This window comes from Antennarius striatus, chromosome 21 (genome assembly GCF_040054535.1).
Source record: "Antennarius striatus isolate MH-2024 chromosome 21, ASM4005453v1, whole genome shotgun sequence".
Lineage (NCBI taxonomy): Eukaryota > Metazoa > Chordata > Actinopteri > Lophiiformes > Antennariidae > Antennarius > Antennarius striatus.
Genome location: NC_090796.1, coordinates 4,192,446 through 4,207,664, shown reverse-complemented (window position 1 = coordinate 4,207,664; position 15,219 = coordinate 4,192,446). Strand labels below are relative to the sequence as shown.

General features: G+C 44.4%; 2 protein-coding genes, 1 long non-coding RNA gene and 3 other non-coding genes across 6 annotated transcripts; 3 read left to right on the top strand and 3 right to left on the bottom strand.

The window, feature by feature from the left end:
* Window positions 1–195: 195 nt before the first annotated feature.
* trnaq-cug (transfer RNA glutamine (anticodon CUG)) lies at window positions 196–267 on the top strand. Its single transcript has one exon. It is a non-coding gene; the product is annotated as a tRNA-Gln (tRNA).
* A 4,916-nt stretch (window positions 268–5,183) lies between these two features.
* Window positions 5,184–5,255, top strand: trnaq-cug (transfer RNA glutamine (anticodon CUG)). Its single transcript has one exon. It is a non-coding gene; the product is annotated as a tRNA-Gln (tRNA).
* A 134-nt stretch (window positions 5,256–5,389) lies between these two features.
* Window positions 5,390–6,771, top strand: mrpl58 (mitochondrial ribosomal protein L58). Its single transcript, XM_068305916.1, has 6 exons — window positions 5,390–5,593; window positions 5,772–5,796; window positions 5,886–5,945; window positions 6,026–6,108; window positions 6,339–6,508; window positions 6,596–6,771. Exons 1-6 carry the CDS (start codon window positions 5,429–5,431, stop codon window positions 6,678–6,680), a joined length of 588 nt encoding a protein of 195 aa, XP_068162017.1. The 5' UTR covers window positions 5,390–5,428; the 3' UTR covers window positions 6,681–6,771.
* On the bottom strand, window positions 6,056–7,967 carry LOC137588700 (uncharacterized). Its single transcript, XR_011034085.1, has 3 exons — window positions 7,894–7,967; window positions 7,582–7,630; window positions 6,056–6,145 (listed from the first exon to the last, which is right to left on the bottom strand). It is a non-coding gene; the product is annotated as an uncharacterized lncRNA (long non-coding RNA).
* Window positions 7,968–8,554: 587 nt separating this feature from the next.
* Window positions 8,555–8,627, bottom strand: trnar-ucg (transfer RNA arginine (anticodon UCG)). Its single transcript has one exon. It is a non-coding gene; the product is annotated as a tRNA-Arg (tRNA).
* Window positions 8,628–10,211: 1,584 nt separating this feature from the next.
* On the bottom strand, window positions 10,212–14,934 carry LOC137588823 (uncharacterized). The gene is made up of 4 exons (XM_068306115.1): window positions 14,844–14,934; window positions 14,382–14,600; window positions 14,274–14,282; window positions 10,212–13,343 (listed from the first exon to the last, which is right to left on the bottom strand). The coding sequence occupies exons 1-4, from the start codon at window positions 14,932–14,934 to the stop codon at window positions 11,542–11,544; spliced, it is 2,121 nt and encodes a 706-aa protein (XP_068162216.1). The 3' UTR covers window positions 10,212–11,541.
* Between the last annotated feature and the right edge of the window lie 285 nt (window positions 14,935–15,219).

Below are 15,219 nucleotides of genomic sequence, written 5' to 3'. Positions count from 1 at the left end.
CGTGACACCCATACCGACGAGTGCTATATGAGTCGATATGACTGATTCAGAGAAATGTGCCATGAAATTGAATGTGTAAATGCGTAAACATTGATCTCAACAAGGATGTAATTACTGTTTTTCCCTGTCGTGATTTTTTTAAGCGCTTATATAGACAGATTTGATAAAAAAGACACCCTGCTAAGAAAGCCTTGTGGTTCCATGGTGTAATGGTTAGCACTCTGGACTCTGAATCCAGCGATCCGAGTTCAAATCTCGGTGGAACCTAATGAATTTTATCCACTTTAGCCAACTGTGACGAAATGTCTACATAATTTATACAACAATGTGAGTTGATGTATAACTGGTTAAAATGTTTCAGAACTGGTCTGCATCTCCTTTCTCCTATTGTATTTACATTCAGGCCTGGAAATCCCGCCTCCACCTCAGCAACTTCAGCACAATTTGGACTAAATTCTATCTGGCCTATCTGCCACTCTCATTCTCTGTCTCTCTCTCTTTTCCTTGCCCTGTCTCTATCCCCAGTATATTTCCTTTCCCTCCCAACCGGTCAAGGCAAATGATCGCCCTCGAGTCTGGGTCCTGCCAGGAGTTTCTTCCTCAATGAGAGAGTTTTTCCCCGCCTCTGCCGCTTATGCTTATGTAACCCAGTGGTTATCTAGCCAGCCTGTTATTCAGTGTTAATAGGTACACTGTCTCTTTAAGAGTCACGACAGTAAAGTCCTGCTTTATGGCTGTGTAGTGGCGATCTCACAGCGGGAGAATTCGCACTTGATTACATCTCACTTCAAAGTGCTGATATATTGTAATTGTCAGTGTTTGTGTGTTCGTCCGTCCATCCATCCGTTAGTTAGTCCACCACATATCTTTATAACTGTTGCTGATAGAAAGATTAAACAAAAAGCACATTACTCGGGTGGCGAAGGGGATAAAAATTAGATGATGACCTTGACCTTGACAAACTCGGTCAAGGTCAAAATTTTAACATTTGTACACTCAGGAACTGGATAAGATAGAAAGTGCTTTGACCTATGAAAGTAGGTCAGAGAACTAGCTTTGATCTTTGACCTATGCAAGTAGGTGAGGGTAAAATTTTGAATTCAGGGGTGTCGCGGGGATGTTGCAGTCTGTGACTGCATTGGGTCTTGTTAATACTGAGACGGGATAAGACATGACTGAGCTGTAGCCAGTCTATACTAGCCATCTTTCACGTCAAGTCACCACTTATACTTCTTCCAGCTAAGTGATCATATATACAGTATTGATGTTATGAGCTTGTGCTTGTGTTGTAAAAAAGATTCCTGGTGTATGGGTAAATATGAATGTGCAGTTTTTTAATGCTAGACGCTAACCGTTAATTCCTAGCTGAGCACTAACAATCAACAGACTTGGAAATGAGTCGCTGTAATGATTTAGTGGTGTATGTGTGTTTTATGTCCTCCTTCGTGCCCCGTGCCATCAGGGGGTACAAGGACTCTGTCAGGAGGAGCGAGGTCAGCACGCGGTTAAATGGATTTGGATTTAATTTAATTTTATACTGTTTATATTTTAATTTTTTTAGTATAAGTACTGTTAATGCTACATGTGTCTGTTAGTGTAGTGTATGTCTTGTGGTACATTTGTTTATTTTTATGAAGTATAGTACTACTGACCAATGTAGCCGCAAGAGGACACAAGCCAGTGTCTTATTGTGCCGGTCCCAAGCTCGGATAAATACAGAGGGTTGCGTCAGGAAGGGCATCCGGCGTAAAACTTTTGCCAAATCAAAGATGCGAATCAAACATATGACTTCCATACCGGATCGGTCGAGGCCCGGGTTAACAACGACCGCCATCGGCGCTGTTGACCTACAGGGCGCCGGTGGAAATTGGATTACTGTTGGTCGAACAAGGAGAGGAGGAAAGTGCGTTCGCTCGAAGAAAGAGAAGAGAAACACCAGGAGTATAGGACTAAGAGTAGGGACGTCGAATGTTGGAACTATGACAGGAAAAGGTAGAGAGTTGGTTGACATGATGCAGAGAAGGAAGGTAGACATACTGTGTGTACAGGAGACCAGGTGGAAAGGTAGCAAGGCTAGAAGTTTAGGAGCAGGGTTCAAGTTGTTCTATCATGGTATAGATGGGAAGAGAAATGGAGTAGGAGTTATCTTGAAGGAGGAGTTTGTTAGGAATGTCCTGGAGGTAAAAAGAGTGTCGGATAGAGTGATGAGTCTGAAGCTAGAAATAGAAGGTGTGATGTTCAATGTTGTTAGCGGGTATGCTCCACAGGTAGGATGTGAGCTGGAGGAGAAGGAGAAATTCTGGTCAGACTTTGATGAAGTGATACAGAGCATGCCTAGAAGTGAGAGAGTTGTCATTGGAGCAGACTTCAATGGACATGTTGGTGCAAGAAACAGAGGTGATGAGGATGTGATGGGCAGGTTTGGTATCTAGGAGAGGAACGCAGAAGGACAGATGGTAGTTGACTTTGCAAAAAGGATGGAAATGGCTGTAGTGAATACTTTCTTCCAGAAGAGGCTGGAACATAGAGTGACCTATAAGAGTGGAGGTAGGAGCACACAGGTAGACTACATCTTGTGTAGACGGTGTAACCTGAAAGAGATCAGTGACTGTAAAGTAGTGGTAGGTGAGAGTGTAGCCAAACAGCATAGGATGGTGGTGTGTAGGATGACTCTGGTGGTGAGGAAGATCATGAGGGCAAAGGCAGAGCAGAAGACGAAATGGTGGAAGCTGAAAAAGGAAGAGTGTTGCATGACTTTTAGGAAGGAGTTAAGACAGGCTCTAGATGGTCAGGAGGTGCTTCCAGATGACTGGACAACTACAGCTAATGTGATCAGGGAGACAGGTAAGAGAGTACTTGGTGTGTCATCTGGAAGGAAAGTAGATAAGGAGACTTGGTGGTGGAATGAGGAGGTACAGGAGTGTATACAGAGAAAGAGGTTAGCTAAGAGGAAGTGGGACACTGAGAGGACTGAGGAGAGTAGACAGGAGTACAGGGAGATGCAGCGTAAGGTGAAGGTAGAGGTAGCAAAGGCCAAACAATAAGCCTTTGATGACTTGTATGCTAGGTTGGACAGTAAGGAGGGAGAGACTGACCTATACCGGTTGGCAAGACAGAGAGATAGAGATGGGAAGGACGTGCAGCAGGTTAGGGTGATTAAGGATAGGGATGGAAGTCTATTGACAGGTGCCAGTAGTGTGATTGGAAGATGGAGAGAGTACTTTGAAGAGTTGATGAACGTGGAAAATGAGAGAGAACAAAGACTAGAAGAGGTGACTGTTGTGGACCAGGATGTAGCAAAGATTAGTCAGGATGAAGTGAGGAGGGCATTGAAGAGGATGAAGAGTGGAAAGGCACTGCGTCCTGATGATATACCTGTAGAGGTTTAGAAGTGTCTAGGAGAGGTGGCAGTAGAGTTTCTGACTGGGTTGTTCAACAGGATCTTAGATAGTGAGAATATGCCTGAGGAATGGAGGAGAAGTGTGCTGGTGCCCATTTTTAAGAACAAGGGAGATGTGCAGAGTTGTGGCAACTACAGAGGAATAAAGCTGATGAGCCATACAATGAAGTTATGGGAGAGAGTAGTGGAAGCTAGACTAAGGGCAGAAGTGAACATTTGTGAGCAGCAGTATGGTTTCATGCCAAAAAAGAGTACTACAGATGCAGTATTTGCTTTGAGGATGTTGATAGAGAAGTACAGAGAAGGCCAGAGGGAGCTGCATTGTGTTTTTGTAGATCTGGAGAAAGCTTATGACAGGGTGCCCAGAGAGGAACTGTGGTATTGTATGAGGAAGTCTGGAGTGGCAGAGAAGTATGTTGGAGCGGTGCAGGACATGTATGAGGACTGTAAGACAGTGGTGAGGTGTGCTGTAGGTGTGACAGAGGAGTTCAAGGTGGAGGTGGGACTGCATCAGGGATCAGCTCTGAGCCCCTTCTTGTTTGCTATGGTGATGGACAGGCTGACAGACGAGGTTAGACAGGAATCTCCATGGACTATGATGTTTGCAGATGACACTGTGATCTGTAGTGAGAGCAGGGAACAGGTGGAGGAGAAGCTAGAGAGGTGGAAGTTTGTCCTGGAAACGAGAGGAATGAAGGTTAGCCGCAGTAAGACAGAGTACATGTGTGTGAATGAGAGGGACCCAAGTGGAAGAGTGAGGTTACAGGGAGAAGAGATCAAGAAGGTGGAGGATTTTAAGTACTTAGGCTCAACAGTCCAGAGCAATGGAGAGTGTGGAAAAGAGGTGAAGAAGCGTGTACAGGCAGGATGGAATGGGTGGAGGAAAGTGTCAGGTGTGATTGTCAGGTGTGATGTGTGATAGAAGAGTTTCAGCTAAAATGAAAGGAAAGGTGTACAAAACTGTGGTGAGACCAGCGATGTTGTTTGGCCTAGAGACAGTGTCACTGAAGAAAAGACAGGAGACAGAGCTGGAGGTAGCAGAGATGAAGATGCTGAGGTTCTCTCTGGGAGTGACCAGGATGGATAGGATCAGGAATGAGTACATCAGAGGGACAGCACATGTTAGAGGTTTTGGAGATAAAGTCAGAGAGGCCAGACTGAGATGGTTTGGACATGTCCAGAGGAGAGATAGTGAATATATTGGTAGAAGGATGCTGAGTTTTGAACTGCCAGGCAGGAGGCCTAGAGGAAGACCAAAGAGGAGGTTTATGGATGTAGTGAAAGAGGACATGAAGGTAGTTGGTGTGAGAGAAGAGGATTCAAAGGACATGGCTAGATGGAGGAAACTGATTCGCTGTGGCGACCCCTGAAGGGAAAAGCCGAAAGGAAAAGAAGAAGATAGTACTACTGACCAAAAACTTTACGTTACACGATTGCGGTTCCGAGTCCCGCTCTGTTCGGAGTCTGCATGATCTCCCCGTGTCTGTGTGGGTTCTCTCCGTCTGCGGGCTCTCCGGCTTCCTCCCACTCCTCCAAAACACGCGCTTTTGGAAGAGTGAGTGTGTGCGTGCGTGGTTGCCTGTCTTTGTGTGTGGCCGAGGTGTTCCCCGCCTCACGGGGGAGGCGGGGAACACATTGTGTTCCAGCTGGGATAGGCTCCAGCTCCCCGTGACCCGCGGGATACAGGGGAAAGAAAGGGGAAGAAAATACAGATGGATTTTTTTACGTTCATAGATGATTATAGAACCTTTATATAAAATTATTTTTTTCCACAGAACTAGATGGTTCCATGGTGTAATGGTTAGCACTCTGGACTCTGAATCCAGCGATCCGAGTTCAAATCTCGGTGGAACCTAGCTATTGTGTTTTGACCAAATGCAAGGAAATATTCTTAACATAATAAATTATTATCTGTTGGGAAATCTAAACTGCTTACAGCGTTATTCCAAGCCTACGTAAACTTTGTAAACGCACACGCATATATCACGTGGCTCATACGTTTGCGAGTCGGAAGCACGTCAATCCAAAATGGCGGCACGCGTGGCTCGTATCTGTTGTAGAGCACTAATTCTAAACCTCATCCACTCACGGGTAGAAATTAAGAGTTTTTTAAAAATTGACATTCATTGCATTCATAAAAATTTTTGGCAGTCGACAGTGTGTTACGGGACAAGAGGGACAGACACCATAAAGGTTAGTACAAGACAAATCTAACCAGCACTGAACAGTAGTGACTTCATGGTTGGTTTATTTTTTCATAATAAGCAGAATATACATAAAATATGTATTCAACCAGGGCACAATTTTTAATCAAGTCAGCAACTGAATCATTTTTACTAGCAAATTATTTATTTCATTCTTACCTTTCCAGGATTCCCAGATTCACATTCCAGTCGGTAAAAATACAAATAAACATACAGTATAAATGTTTTTAAAGCGTTGTAATTATTTTTGTGAATGAAATATTTAATCTTTCGGCTCTCAGAACGTCTGACGGTATCATACAGCAGAAGCAGTGGTCCTGGTGGTCAGCACGTCAATAAAGGTTGGCAGAGTTGAACATTTTGTGCTGAACTTCCTTAGTATAGAGTAAATTCTTTTGTGTAATGACATCTCGATCCACAGCCAACACCAAAGCAGAGGTCCGTTTCCATCTGCACACAGCAGACTGGATCCCAGAAGATGTCCGACAGAAAATCTTTGAAAAGGTTTGTCTTTATGTGGCGTCAAATCAGGATGAAACGCCTAAGAGATAGAACTTGCATTATAATGTAATTCTCAAAAAGAAGTATTATTTCCATCACTTTTTATATGCTATTATTAAATCATTACAATATCAGCAGAAAGGCTGAGTGACTAGGATTCAAACATCCTCTGCATTGTCTTACTTTTATACTCTTCATTGTTAAGCTGTTATAAATCTTTGCTATGAACACAGAACAAAAACCGCATCAATAAAGCCGGGGAGCTGCTGGTCACATCCGAGCTGAGCAGGAGTCAGCAGAGAAACTTTTCAGATTGCATTCAGAAGATTTCTGCCATCATCGCTGAGGCTAGTGTGAAGCCACCTGAACCAACAGCAGAAGATTTATCTCTCAGGACATGCAGGTAAGGTTGACATTTAGCAGTGAATGTATTTTTTCTGTCTGTCCTCTTATACATATATCTTAGGTCATTGTAAAATATGTATCATAGGTTGGAGCAAAGGAATAAGGAGCGACTTAACCAGAAGAAGATCCATTCAGTTGTCAAGAGGAGCAGGCGAGTGGATTTCGATTGATAGTCAGGAATCTTCTGCCTTCTGTGATTGTGTTGTGAGTTATGTATAATATAAGTATTAAATGTGTTGTTTTTGCATTTAATGTGAATAAAGGAGCAAATTTTACCAAAAATTAAGTCATGTTTTTTTGTGAATCTTTTTATAAAAATTTAATAATAATAACAACATCAACATCTCATCATTTGCAAATAATGTAGTTTAAAATTATTGGCTTAAGTCTAAATTCAATTTTGCTGATATAGCTATCATAGTTTAAATCCTCCCAGTTATGTTAAATGAACAGAATGCATTTGTTTATAAGCTTGCTTTGTCACAGTTCTGTGGAAATTGTATTCAATTGTGATATTGTGTAACTAAGCCATCGTGGAATAATCACCAAAAAAAGAAAATATTAGCAGAGGATGGTTTCGATCCATCGACCTCTGGGTTATGGGCCCAGCACGCTTCCGCTGCGCCACTCTGCTGATTGCTTATAAGGAGCTGCACAGTCAGTTTATATAGAGACGAACCTTAGTCATACAGTAGCGATAGTGGCGCAGATATTTCACCCTCCGAAGTATATAGAGGGGAACCCTGGTGAGATTGTTACCTCCGCTAAACGGCTCGCAAGCGGTTGAGGATGGATGGATGGCTCGATTGATGGATGAAATTGTGTAGAGAATGTGTGAAAAGCAAAAAGACATAGCAGAGGATGGTTTCGATCCATCGACCTCTGGGTTATGGGCCCAGCACGCTTCCGCTGCGCCACTCTGCTTTTTTGTGAGTTACATCACAAACATATTTTAAATACATAGTACTGTATAAGGAGTGAATGTTGACGATAGCGTGCTGTTTAAAAGTCCTCCTCAAAGGAAAAGCATACATTATTTTTTCTACTGCCCTGGTAAAGGCCGCCACTCACCGTTATCGGGTTCGCGACCAACCAGCTGTGAATAACTGGTGTCCACGATCTAAAGATTAAAGGAACAGTAAAGTTAATTTTAAGTGACCCATATGTTATTCATCATTATGAAAAATAGAAGAAGATATAAATTTTATGTGTGTAGCATCATCCGTTTGGTCAAAAAAGCTTAAAATCTTCGCCGCAACAGCTTGCGCGTTCAGTGGTCACGTGGGCGTCAACGTCACTTGCGCCCAACATACAGTGTAGCTTGACAGCCATAAGAAACAATGCAGCTCTAGACGCGATTTACACCAAAAGTATCATGGTTACCTGCGCGATGAACGGCTGTGTCAATAGAACAGCAAAAAGACGTGAAGACAAGGACCTGCCGTTCTTTAGAATACCTTCTGGGAAGGTATTGCGCTAAAAATGCTAACGCGCTAGCCCGTCAATGGGATTGTCCATATGTTAGCATTGAGCTAACCGCATCTTACTCTAGTTGTTATTAATTCCACAGTGAATTTATTAGAAAGTGGCGTATTTTTGCTGTCCTGTTGAGACAACCGTTCACCGCGCAGGTAACCATGATACTTTTAGTGTAAATCGTGTCTAGAGCTGCATTGTTTCTTAGGGCTGTCAAGCTATGTTGGGCGCAAGTGACACGTGACCACTGACTGCGGAAGCTGCTGCGGCACAGATTTTAAGCTTTTTTGACCAAACGGATGATGCTACACACATACAATTTCTATTTTCTTCTATTTTTCATAATGATGAATGACATATATGTCACTTAAAATTAACTTTACTGTCCCTTTAAATATTTTAGCAGAGGATGTACGCGCCACTGCTATTTCAAACGAGACGTAGGTTCATCACATTTTATTCATGCCAAGTGCTCCATTTTGTGTAGAAATATATTCAAATCTTACTATTCAAAACTCGACCTTGAAACACAGACCAATAGAAAAAATACTTAAAAAAAAAAAAAAGCCGACCACGAAGGGACTCGAACCCTCAATCTTCTGATCCGAAGTCAGACGCCTTATCCATTAGGCCACGCGGTCCTGATGCAGAAGGAGAAGTCGGGGGAATTATACATAAATAATCTTTTTAAGATGATGTTTTTTCGGTCAAAGTATTTTGTTTGTTGTTCGGACAGGTCAAACCATGTGGTCATTTTTGACGCATTTCCTCTTGTTAAAGTAAAAAATGACTGAAAGGCAAGCGAGAAAATGAGAATATGAGCAAAGTCACGCAAGGTTTGAGCTATTATTGCAGTATTGCTTATTTGAGATGATAATGACTTAGTATATAATAATAATAATAATAATAATAATAATCCTTTATTGTCCCACAGTGGTGAAATTTGTGCGATCGTGGCAGCGGGGGTGTGTGTGTGTGTACATACTTAAATAATATACATACATATTAACATATGCAACATATGAAATATACATATTCACATATGGTAAACATATTAACAAAATTTACAGTTATATTTACCCTGCAAAACTATACACTACAAACTACAGATCTGAAGATTACATTGGTCATCCAGATTTTGAATCTTGTGTTCTTTGAGTTCTTTGAGTGGTCTGCTGGGATGATTGCTGGTTATACAGTCTGACGGCTGTGGGCAGGAAGGACCTGCGATAGCGTTCCTTCACACATCTTGGGTGAAGCAACCTATCACTGAAGGTGCTCTCCAGTGATCTTAAGCCCCGTCCACACGATAACGGATATTTTAAAAACGCAGCTTTTTGTTGCGTTTACGCCTCCCGTCTACACGACAACGCAGATATCCGGAACGAAAACGCAACTTTTTAAAAACGCTGGCCGAGGTGGATTTATTTAAAAACGCTGGGTCTGCGTTGTCGTGTGGACGGTGTATCCGCGACTTTTTAATAACGCTGACGTCTTGCCTGCGACGAAAACCGCTGTGACGTCTTATTTATGGGCCCGTGTGTTGTGACGACAAAACACGGAGGATTCTTATTGGATAAAATTTGACTCAATACTGCCACCACATGGTTTGGCACGCTTATAGCCGTCTTCGAAAACTCACTGATGCGTTTACGTGTGGACAGAGATTATTTTAAAAACGCTGTCGTGCGGACGCGAATCGTTTTCAATGCGTTTTTAAAAAGTTCCATTTTTTAAAAAATCCGTCATCGTGTGGACGGGGCCTTAGTGTGCCCTGCAGAGGGTGGGAGTGGTTCTTCATCATCGATGACAGCTTGGCTGTCATCCTCCTCTCCACCACCACCTCCACTGAGTCCAGGGAGCATCCAAGGACATAGCCTACCTTCCTAATCAGCCTGTCCAGTCTCTTCCTGTCGGCCGCAGTGATGCTGCTGCCCCAGCAGACCACCCCATGAAAAATAGCTGAGGCTACTACTGTGTCATAAAAAGTCCTCAGGAGTAGCCCCAGCACTCCAAAAGACCTCAGCCTCCTGAACAGACCCCTTTTATACAGTGAGTGAGTGTTGGTACTCCAGTCCAGGTACTTGTACGAGGACACCACCTTGATGTTGTTGAAGTGGAGCCAAATAATATGGTCCTAAAGACCCTTGGTCCTCCAGCTTCGTGTTCGTTTTCTCTTGGTTGTGGACAATTTCTGAACAGAGTTAAATAAACAAAACACTCAGTGAAATGTCGAAGCTTCAAAGTTTATTTTTCAATTGCAAAGAGAATATTCTCGGCACTTTGTCTCATGGGAGATTACTCCCTGCAGAGTGCGAGGATGCACTTGCAGCACATGGATTTTATGCACATCAGAAGGCGGGGTTCACCTGGTATCACAACAGCTGCAAGATAGCAGGCAAGACAGTGGGTTACATTCAGGTGATGTCATGATGCCCCAATTATCTGAGAAGAAAGAGGAAGACGGCCTTGCAGACGGCCTGGCAAGAGGTGATAAGCAGACAGGTCATGAAAACTATCGTAGCTATACGCCAATTATCTAAGAAGATATACGCCAGTTATCAGAGAAGAAAGAGGAAGACGGCCTTGCAAGAGTTTCTGCTCGACTAGCTGTGCAAGCAATTTAGCATAAGTCAGCAGTTCTAACTGTCACGTGATGTGACCTAAGATGAACTTTAAGCTCAGTAACTTTCCACAGCAAAATAACATAAAAAGATATAATTCCAACATAACATAAAAAGATATAATTCCAACAATCCCCCTTTTGGACTCGAAAGAGTCCAACACCTAAAATTAAATGTAGAAAATCTGTAGAGCAAAACCTGCTGCCGGGAGAGAACCTTCCGCAGGGTTCCATAACACTAGCATGACATTGAGATGTTGGGAAAAATAGGGGTTTAATGGACAGAGTTAAAGGATTACTTGTGGGGGAGTAATCCCTTTGCAGAGAAAAGAAGGAGCCCAATCCAGAAGTGGGGGGCTGGAACCCATGTTCTGTGGAATACCAAACAGAGGACCAAGAAGCACACCACGGGTCATTAAGGGAGTTGTCACTGTGACCGCAGATGTAAACATCATAGTGTCGCCATGGTGCGCCAGGACCCCTGCAGTTAATTACTTTGCAGAGATCAAAGGTATAAGAAGCTGTAGCCCCCTCAGTGTAGCTAAGCGTTAACCCACCATACTGTTGTAAACATTTGTCAGGAGAGGATGCAGCAGTGACAGCCAAAAGACTAAAAACAAGGAAATACAGCATGTTTTTTTTTTTTTTTTTTTAGACTGAAGATAACGGTTGTTGCTTGTAGAGAGGGAGGTCTTGCACCTTTTCCTCTGCGTTGACCCCTCTGGATACTGGCTCGTCCGGACGCTGGTTGAGAGCGATGCTCGGGAACGCTGCACCGTGACCGCTGGGGTCTCTTCAAAAGCTTAGGTCAGTTACTGAACGTAATTGCCTGCTCTCGGGTTGCTTTGTGACTTTACGCCACGTTGAACAACCACTCACTCGATGTCCTCAGTTGGAGCCGTTGCTCGATGTCCTCAGTTGGGGCGGATGCCCTAGTGGTCGTCACCACTATTAGCAGCTTTTGGAGAGGGGAGAGCGACTCCCGTTGGGGTCTTTGCAGGCCTGGTGGACGTCAGATGAAACCACGTGTCCCCTCTTCCTAGAAGCCGAACTGCGGTTCCGGTTCTCTCAATGACTTGATGGGGACCTGTCCACCTAGGTTCAGACCATTTTCGTTTGATTACTCTCAGCCACACCCATTCACACACATTCACACTTTTTGGTGGTTTCTCCTGTGGTTCTGTGAGATGGGAAAAATTGACTGTTAGTTCGCGGAGGCCTTTTGGGCCTTGGAATCCGGGAACTGGTTCCAATGGAGCTGTGGGAGCTGGAAAAGGTCTGTTAGTGTGTGCCTCAAATGGGGTCCAACCTGTGGATGAATTCAATGACATTCTGACATTCAACAGAGCCACAGGGAGGGCCTGTAGCCAATTCATCTTTGACGAGGCCATGGATTTTGACAATTTTTCTTTGATGTTGCGATTCATTCGTTCGACCTTTCCCTGTGACTGAGGGTGATACACAGCGCCAAAAGTGTGTCTCAATCCCAACATACTTTCCACCTGTTGTAGATGTTTGTTTTTGAAATGAGTTCCATTGTCTGACCTGATTTTTCTCGGAAAACCATGAGTTGGAATGTAATGGTTAACCAAATGTTTCACTACAGAAGCTGCTGTCTCTGCTCTGCATGGATAAGCCTCAGGCCATCCTGAAAAAGAGTCAACAATCACTAACAGGTATCGATACCCATTAACCGATTGGATCATGTCGGTAAAATCCATTGAAATTACCTGACCAGGTGCTGTCACTTCCTGGTCCTGCACCCCTGGAGGTGGTTTAGTTGTTGGCAGGCAATTATGCCTATTGCAAACACTGCAGTCCTGCAGTTCACTTTTCACAATTGTTCTCATGAACGGATGCCACCAGCCACAGAGACGTCTCAGTGTTTCGTCCGTGCCTACGTGGCATGGTCCATGGGCTTCTTGAATCAAAACTTTCAATTGTTTTTGAGGCGGCACAGGTTTACCTTCTTTGTTCCAGATTCCTTCATCATTCTTTTCACCCCCTTTTGCCTTCCACAAACTCCTTTCTTCTGGGCTAGCTTTCACCTGCCACTCTCGGATCACATCATTCGTTATTTTGCAATCAATTTCTTTGTCACTCACCGAGAGTTGGAGTGCTGGCTGATAACCTGCCACCTTTTTAGCAGCTGCATCTGCTGCGGCGTTTCCATTTGCAATCAGGTCATTTTTTCTGGAATGACCTGGACACTTGATAACAGCAACAGCTTTTGGCAACATCAGCATTTCCTGGAGATGCATTACCTCTTTCAGGTGTTTAATTGGACTTCCTGTTGCTGTCTGATAATTGTTCCGTTGCCATTCACTTAATGCAGTATGTACAACCAAATGAGCATAAGCAGAATCAGTGTAGATATTTACAGTTTGGTCTTTTGCGAGTCCTAGAGCTTCTGCGACTGCTAGGATTTCAGCTCTCTGTGCTGACTGTGGTCCGTCCAGTCTGACTTCCTTAACTGTCTCAAAATCGTCGTTTTGATGTTGAACTATGGCAAAACCTGATTGCAGGCCATCCATGCCTTTAAAACAACATCCGTCGGTGAACAACGTCATGTCGGGGTTAGTCAATGGCTGTTCGTACAAGTCATCTCTGAGTTTTGTGTCGTCTTGGACTTTTTCTGTACAAAAGTGTGGGGTACCTTCAATCAGACCATCAGCCATATTGATCCCTTCATGGATGAAGATGATGTGTGGTTGAGTGATGACCGATTCTAGTGCTGAGGCAAAAGATGAACAGGGCGTTTGGCGTTTTTCATAATTGTCCAATGGTGTTGAGACATACATACAGACGTTTCGTTCTCCTCTATCCCCCTTTTGAAAAAGCACAGCAGAAACACTGCTTGCTTTTTCAGCCACATCGAGGAAAAACATCTTATTGTAGTCAGGAATGGAAAGAGATGTAGCAGAGGCCAAACATGCCTTAAGGTGAGAAAAGGCAGCATCAGCGTCCGGAGTCCAGGCCAAAGCGGCTGAAAGGTTCCGCATGCCGACTTCCTTGACCATAGCACGGAGAGGATGCGTGCACTCTGAGAAGTCAACAACATGATGGCGAGAGTAGTTACACAACCCCAGAAAAGCTAGCATTTGCTTCACGGTAGATGGACGAGCAGAGTGTAAAATGTCTTCTCTGTGCGAGGAGGAGAGGCCTGTGCCCATCCGGGATACACAGCGACCAAGGAAAGAGACTTGAGTTCTGGCAACTTGAATTTTGGATTTAGAAACTTTAAGGCCTACTTCATGGAGACGAAGGAGCAGAGAGTGAGTCGTGTCCAGACAGGATTGCTCTGATGGAGCCGCAACCAGGAGGTCATCGACGTACTGGACGAGGAGCACACCGGGCGGAAGAGACAAAGGTTTCAGAAGCTCACGAAGATGGACGTTGAAGAGACCAGGAGAAAGGAGGAACCCCATGGGCAGACAGTTGTAGGAGTATCTCCTTCCATCCCAGGTGAAGGCCAGATAAGGTTTCATGGATGGATGAAGAGGAATACTGAAAAAAGCATTAGCCAAGTCGATGACAGTGAAGTGAGTGTGAGAGGGCGACAACAGTGAGAGTGCAGCATGAGGGTTCGGGACCGGAAGGGTGGGAGTGGTGACTGCAGCATTTATAGCTCTCAAATCATGGACCATCCTCCATTTGCCTGTACCTTTCTTTTCTACAGGGAGAATGGGTGTATTAAAAGGAGAGCTTTCAATTAGAGCAAGCACACCAGCTTCAAGCAACCCGTTTATGGTCTCAGTTACACCGGCCTTACCCTTCGCAGGAACCGGATATTGAGGAACCCAAATGGGACCCGGTTTCATTTGAAACGTGACTGGCGTGACGTCACAACGACCGACATCCGTAGGACCCTGGGTCCAGAGGGAGTCGGGAAGAGAGTCAATCAGCGCAGGTGCCAAATCGCTGTCGGATGTTTCTCTGCCATGGTGCCTGTCCAGGACGCTGTGTTCTAGGACGGAAGGGATCACAAATTCTGGAGACAAAATGCGATATGAGTCAAGAGATGCAGAATAGTGCAAACCAGAGTAGAATGTCGGCTTCCAATCATCAGCATCGATGCAAGCTTTCACGAAGGGACCCAGATCTTTCTGTGTGTGTTTTGGGGAGACAGCCAAGGAGACATGAGGATAGCAAGGCGGCATCGGAGGATCTGGAGGATCATCCATACGATACCACTTCTGCTGTTCGGGCGTCAAGGATACGGCCCAAGCCACACCCTGAGGTCCTACGTAGAGATCTTGGAGAGAGAGATCCCACGGGAGTCCTTCCACCTCCTGGAAGGCTCCCAGGAAAATTGTGTCTTCCATCCTGTCATAATACAGAGTACAATGCAAAGCGTCAGAGACCAGATCATAGGGGCGTAGGTGACGGACCCAGGGCGACCACTTTGTCCAGAAAGTCTCAACAGGAGTCCACTGTCCAGCATCAGTGTCCATCACAACCCAAAAGATGTCAGCATACATGCACACCACAGCAACTTTGGCATGTACCGGAAACATGGTGTTGACGGGGTTGGTGGCAGACAGGCACAGTCGGGATGATCCATCCGGAAACATCAGTTGCAGGCCGTCGGCAGAACACTTTATCAAAGG

Coding starts and splice junctions, on each gene's coding strand:
- mrpl58 (XM_068305916.1), top strand. CDS start 5,429: ATGGCGGCACGCGTGGCTCGTATCTGTTGTAGAGCACTAATTCTAAAC. Junction 5,797..5,885: donor CCAGATTCACATTCCAGTCG/GTAAAAATACAA, acceptor TTCGGCTCTCAG/AACGTCTGACGGTATCATAC. Junction 6,109..6,338: donor GACAGAAAATCTTTGAAAAG/GTTTGTCTTTAT, acceptor CTATGAACACAG/AACAAAAACCGCATCAATAA.
- LOC137588823 (XM_068306115.1), bottom strand. CDS start 14,934: ATGGAAGACACAATTTTCCTGGGAGCCTTCCAGGAGGTGGAAGGACTC. Junction 14,601..14,843: donor TCTCTACGTAGGACCTCAGG/GTGTGGCTTGGG, acceptor TTTTGTCTCCAG/AATTTGTGATCCCTTCCGTC.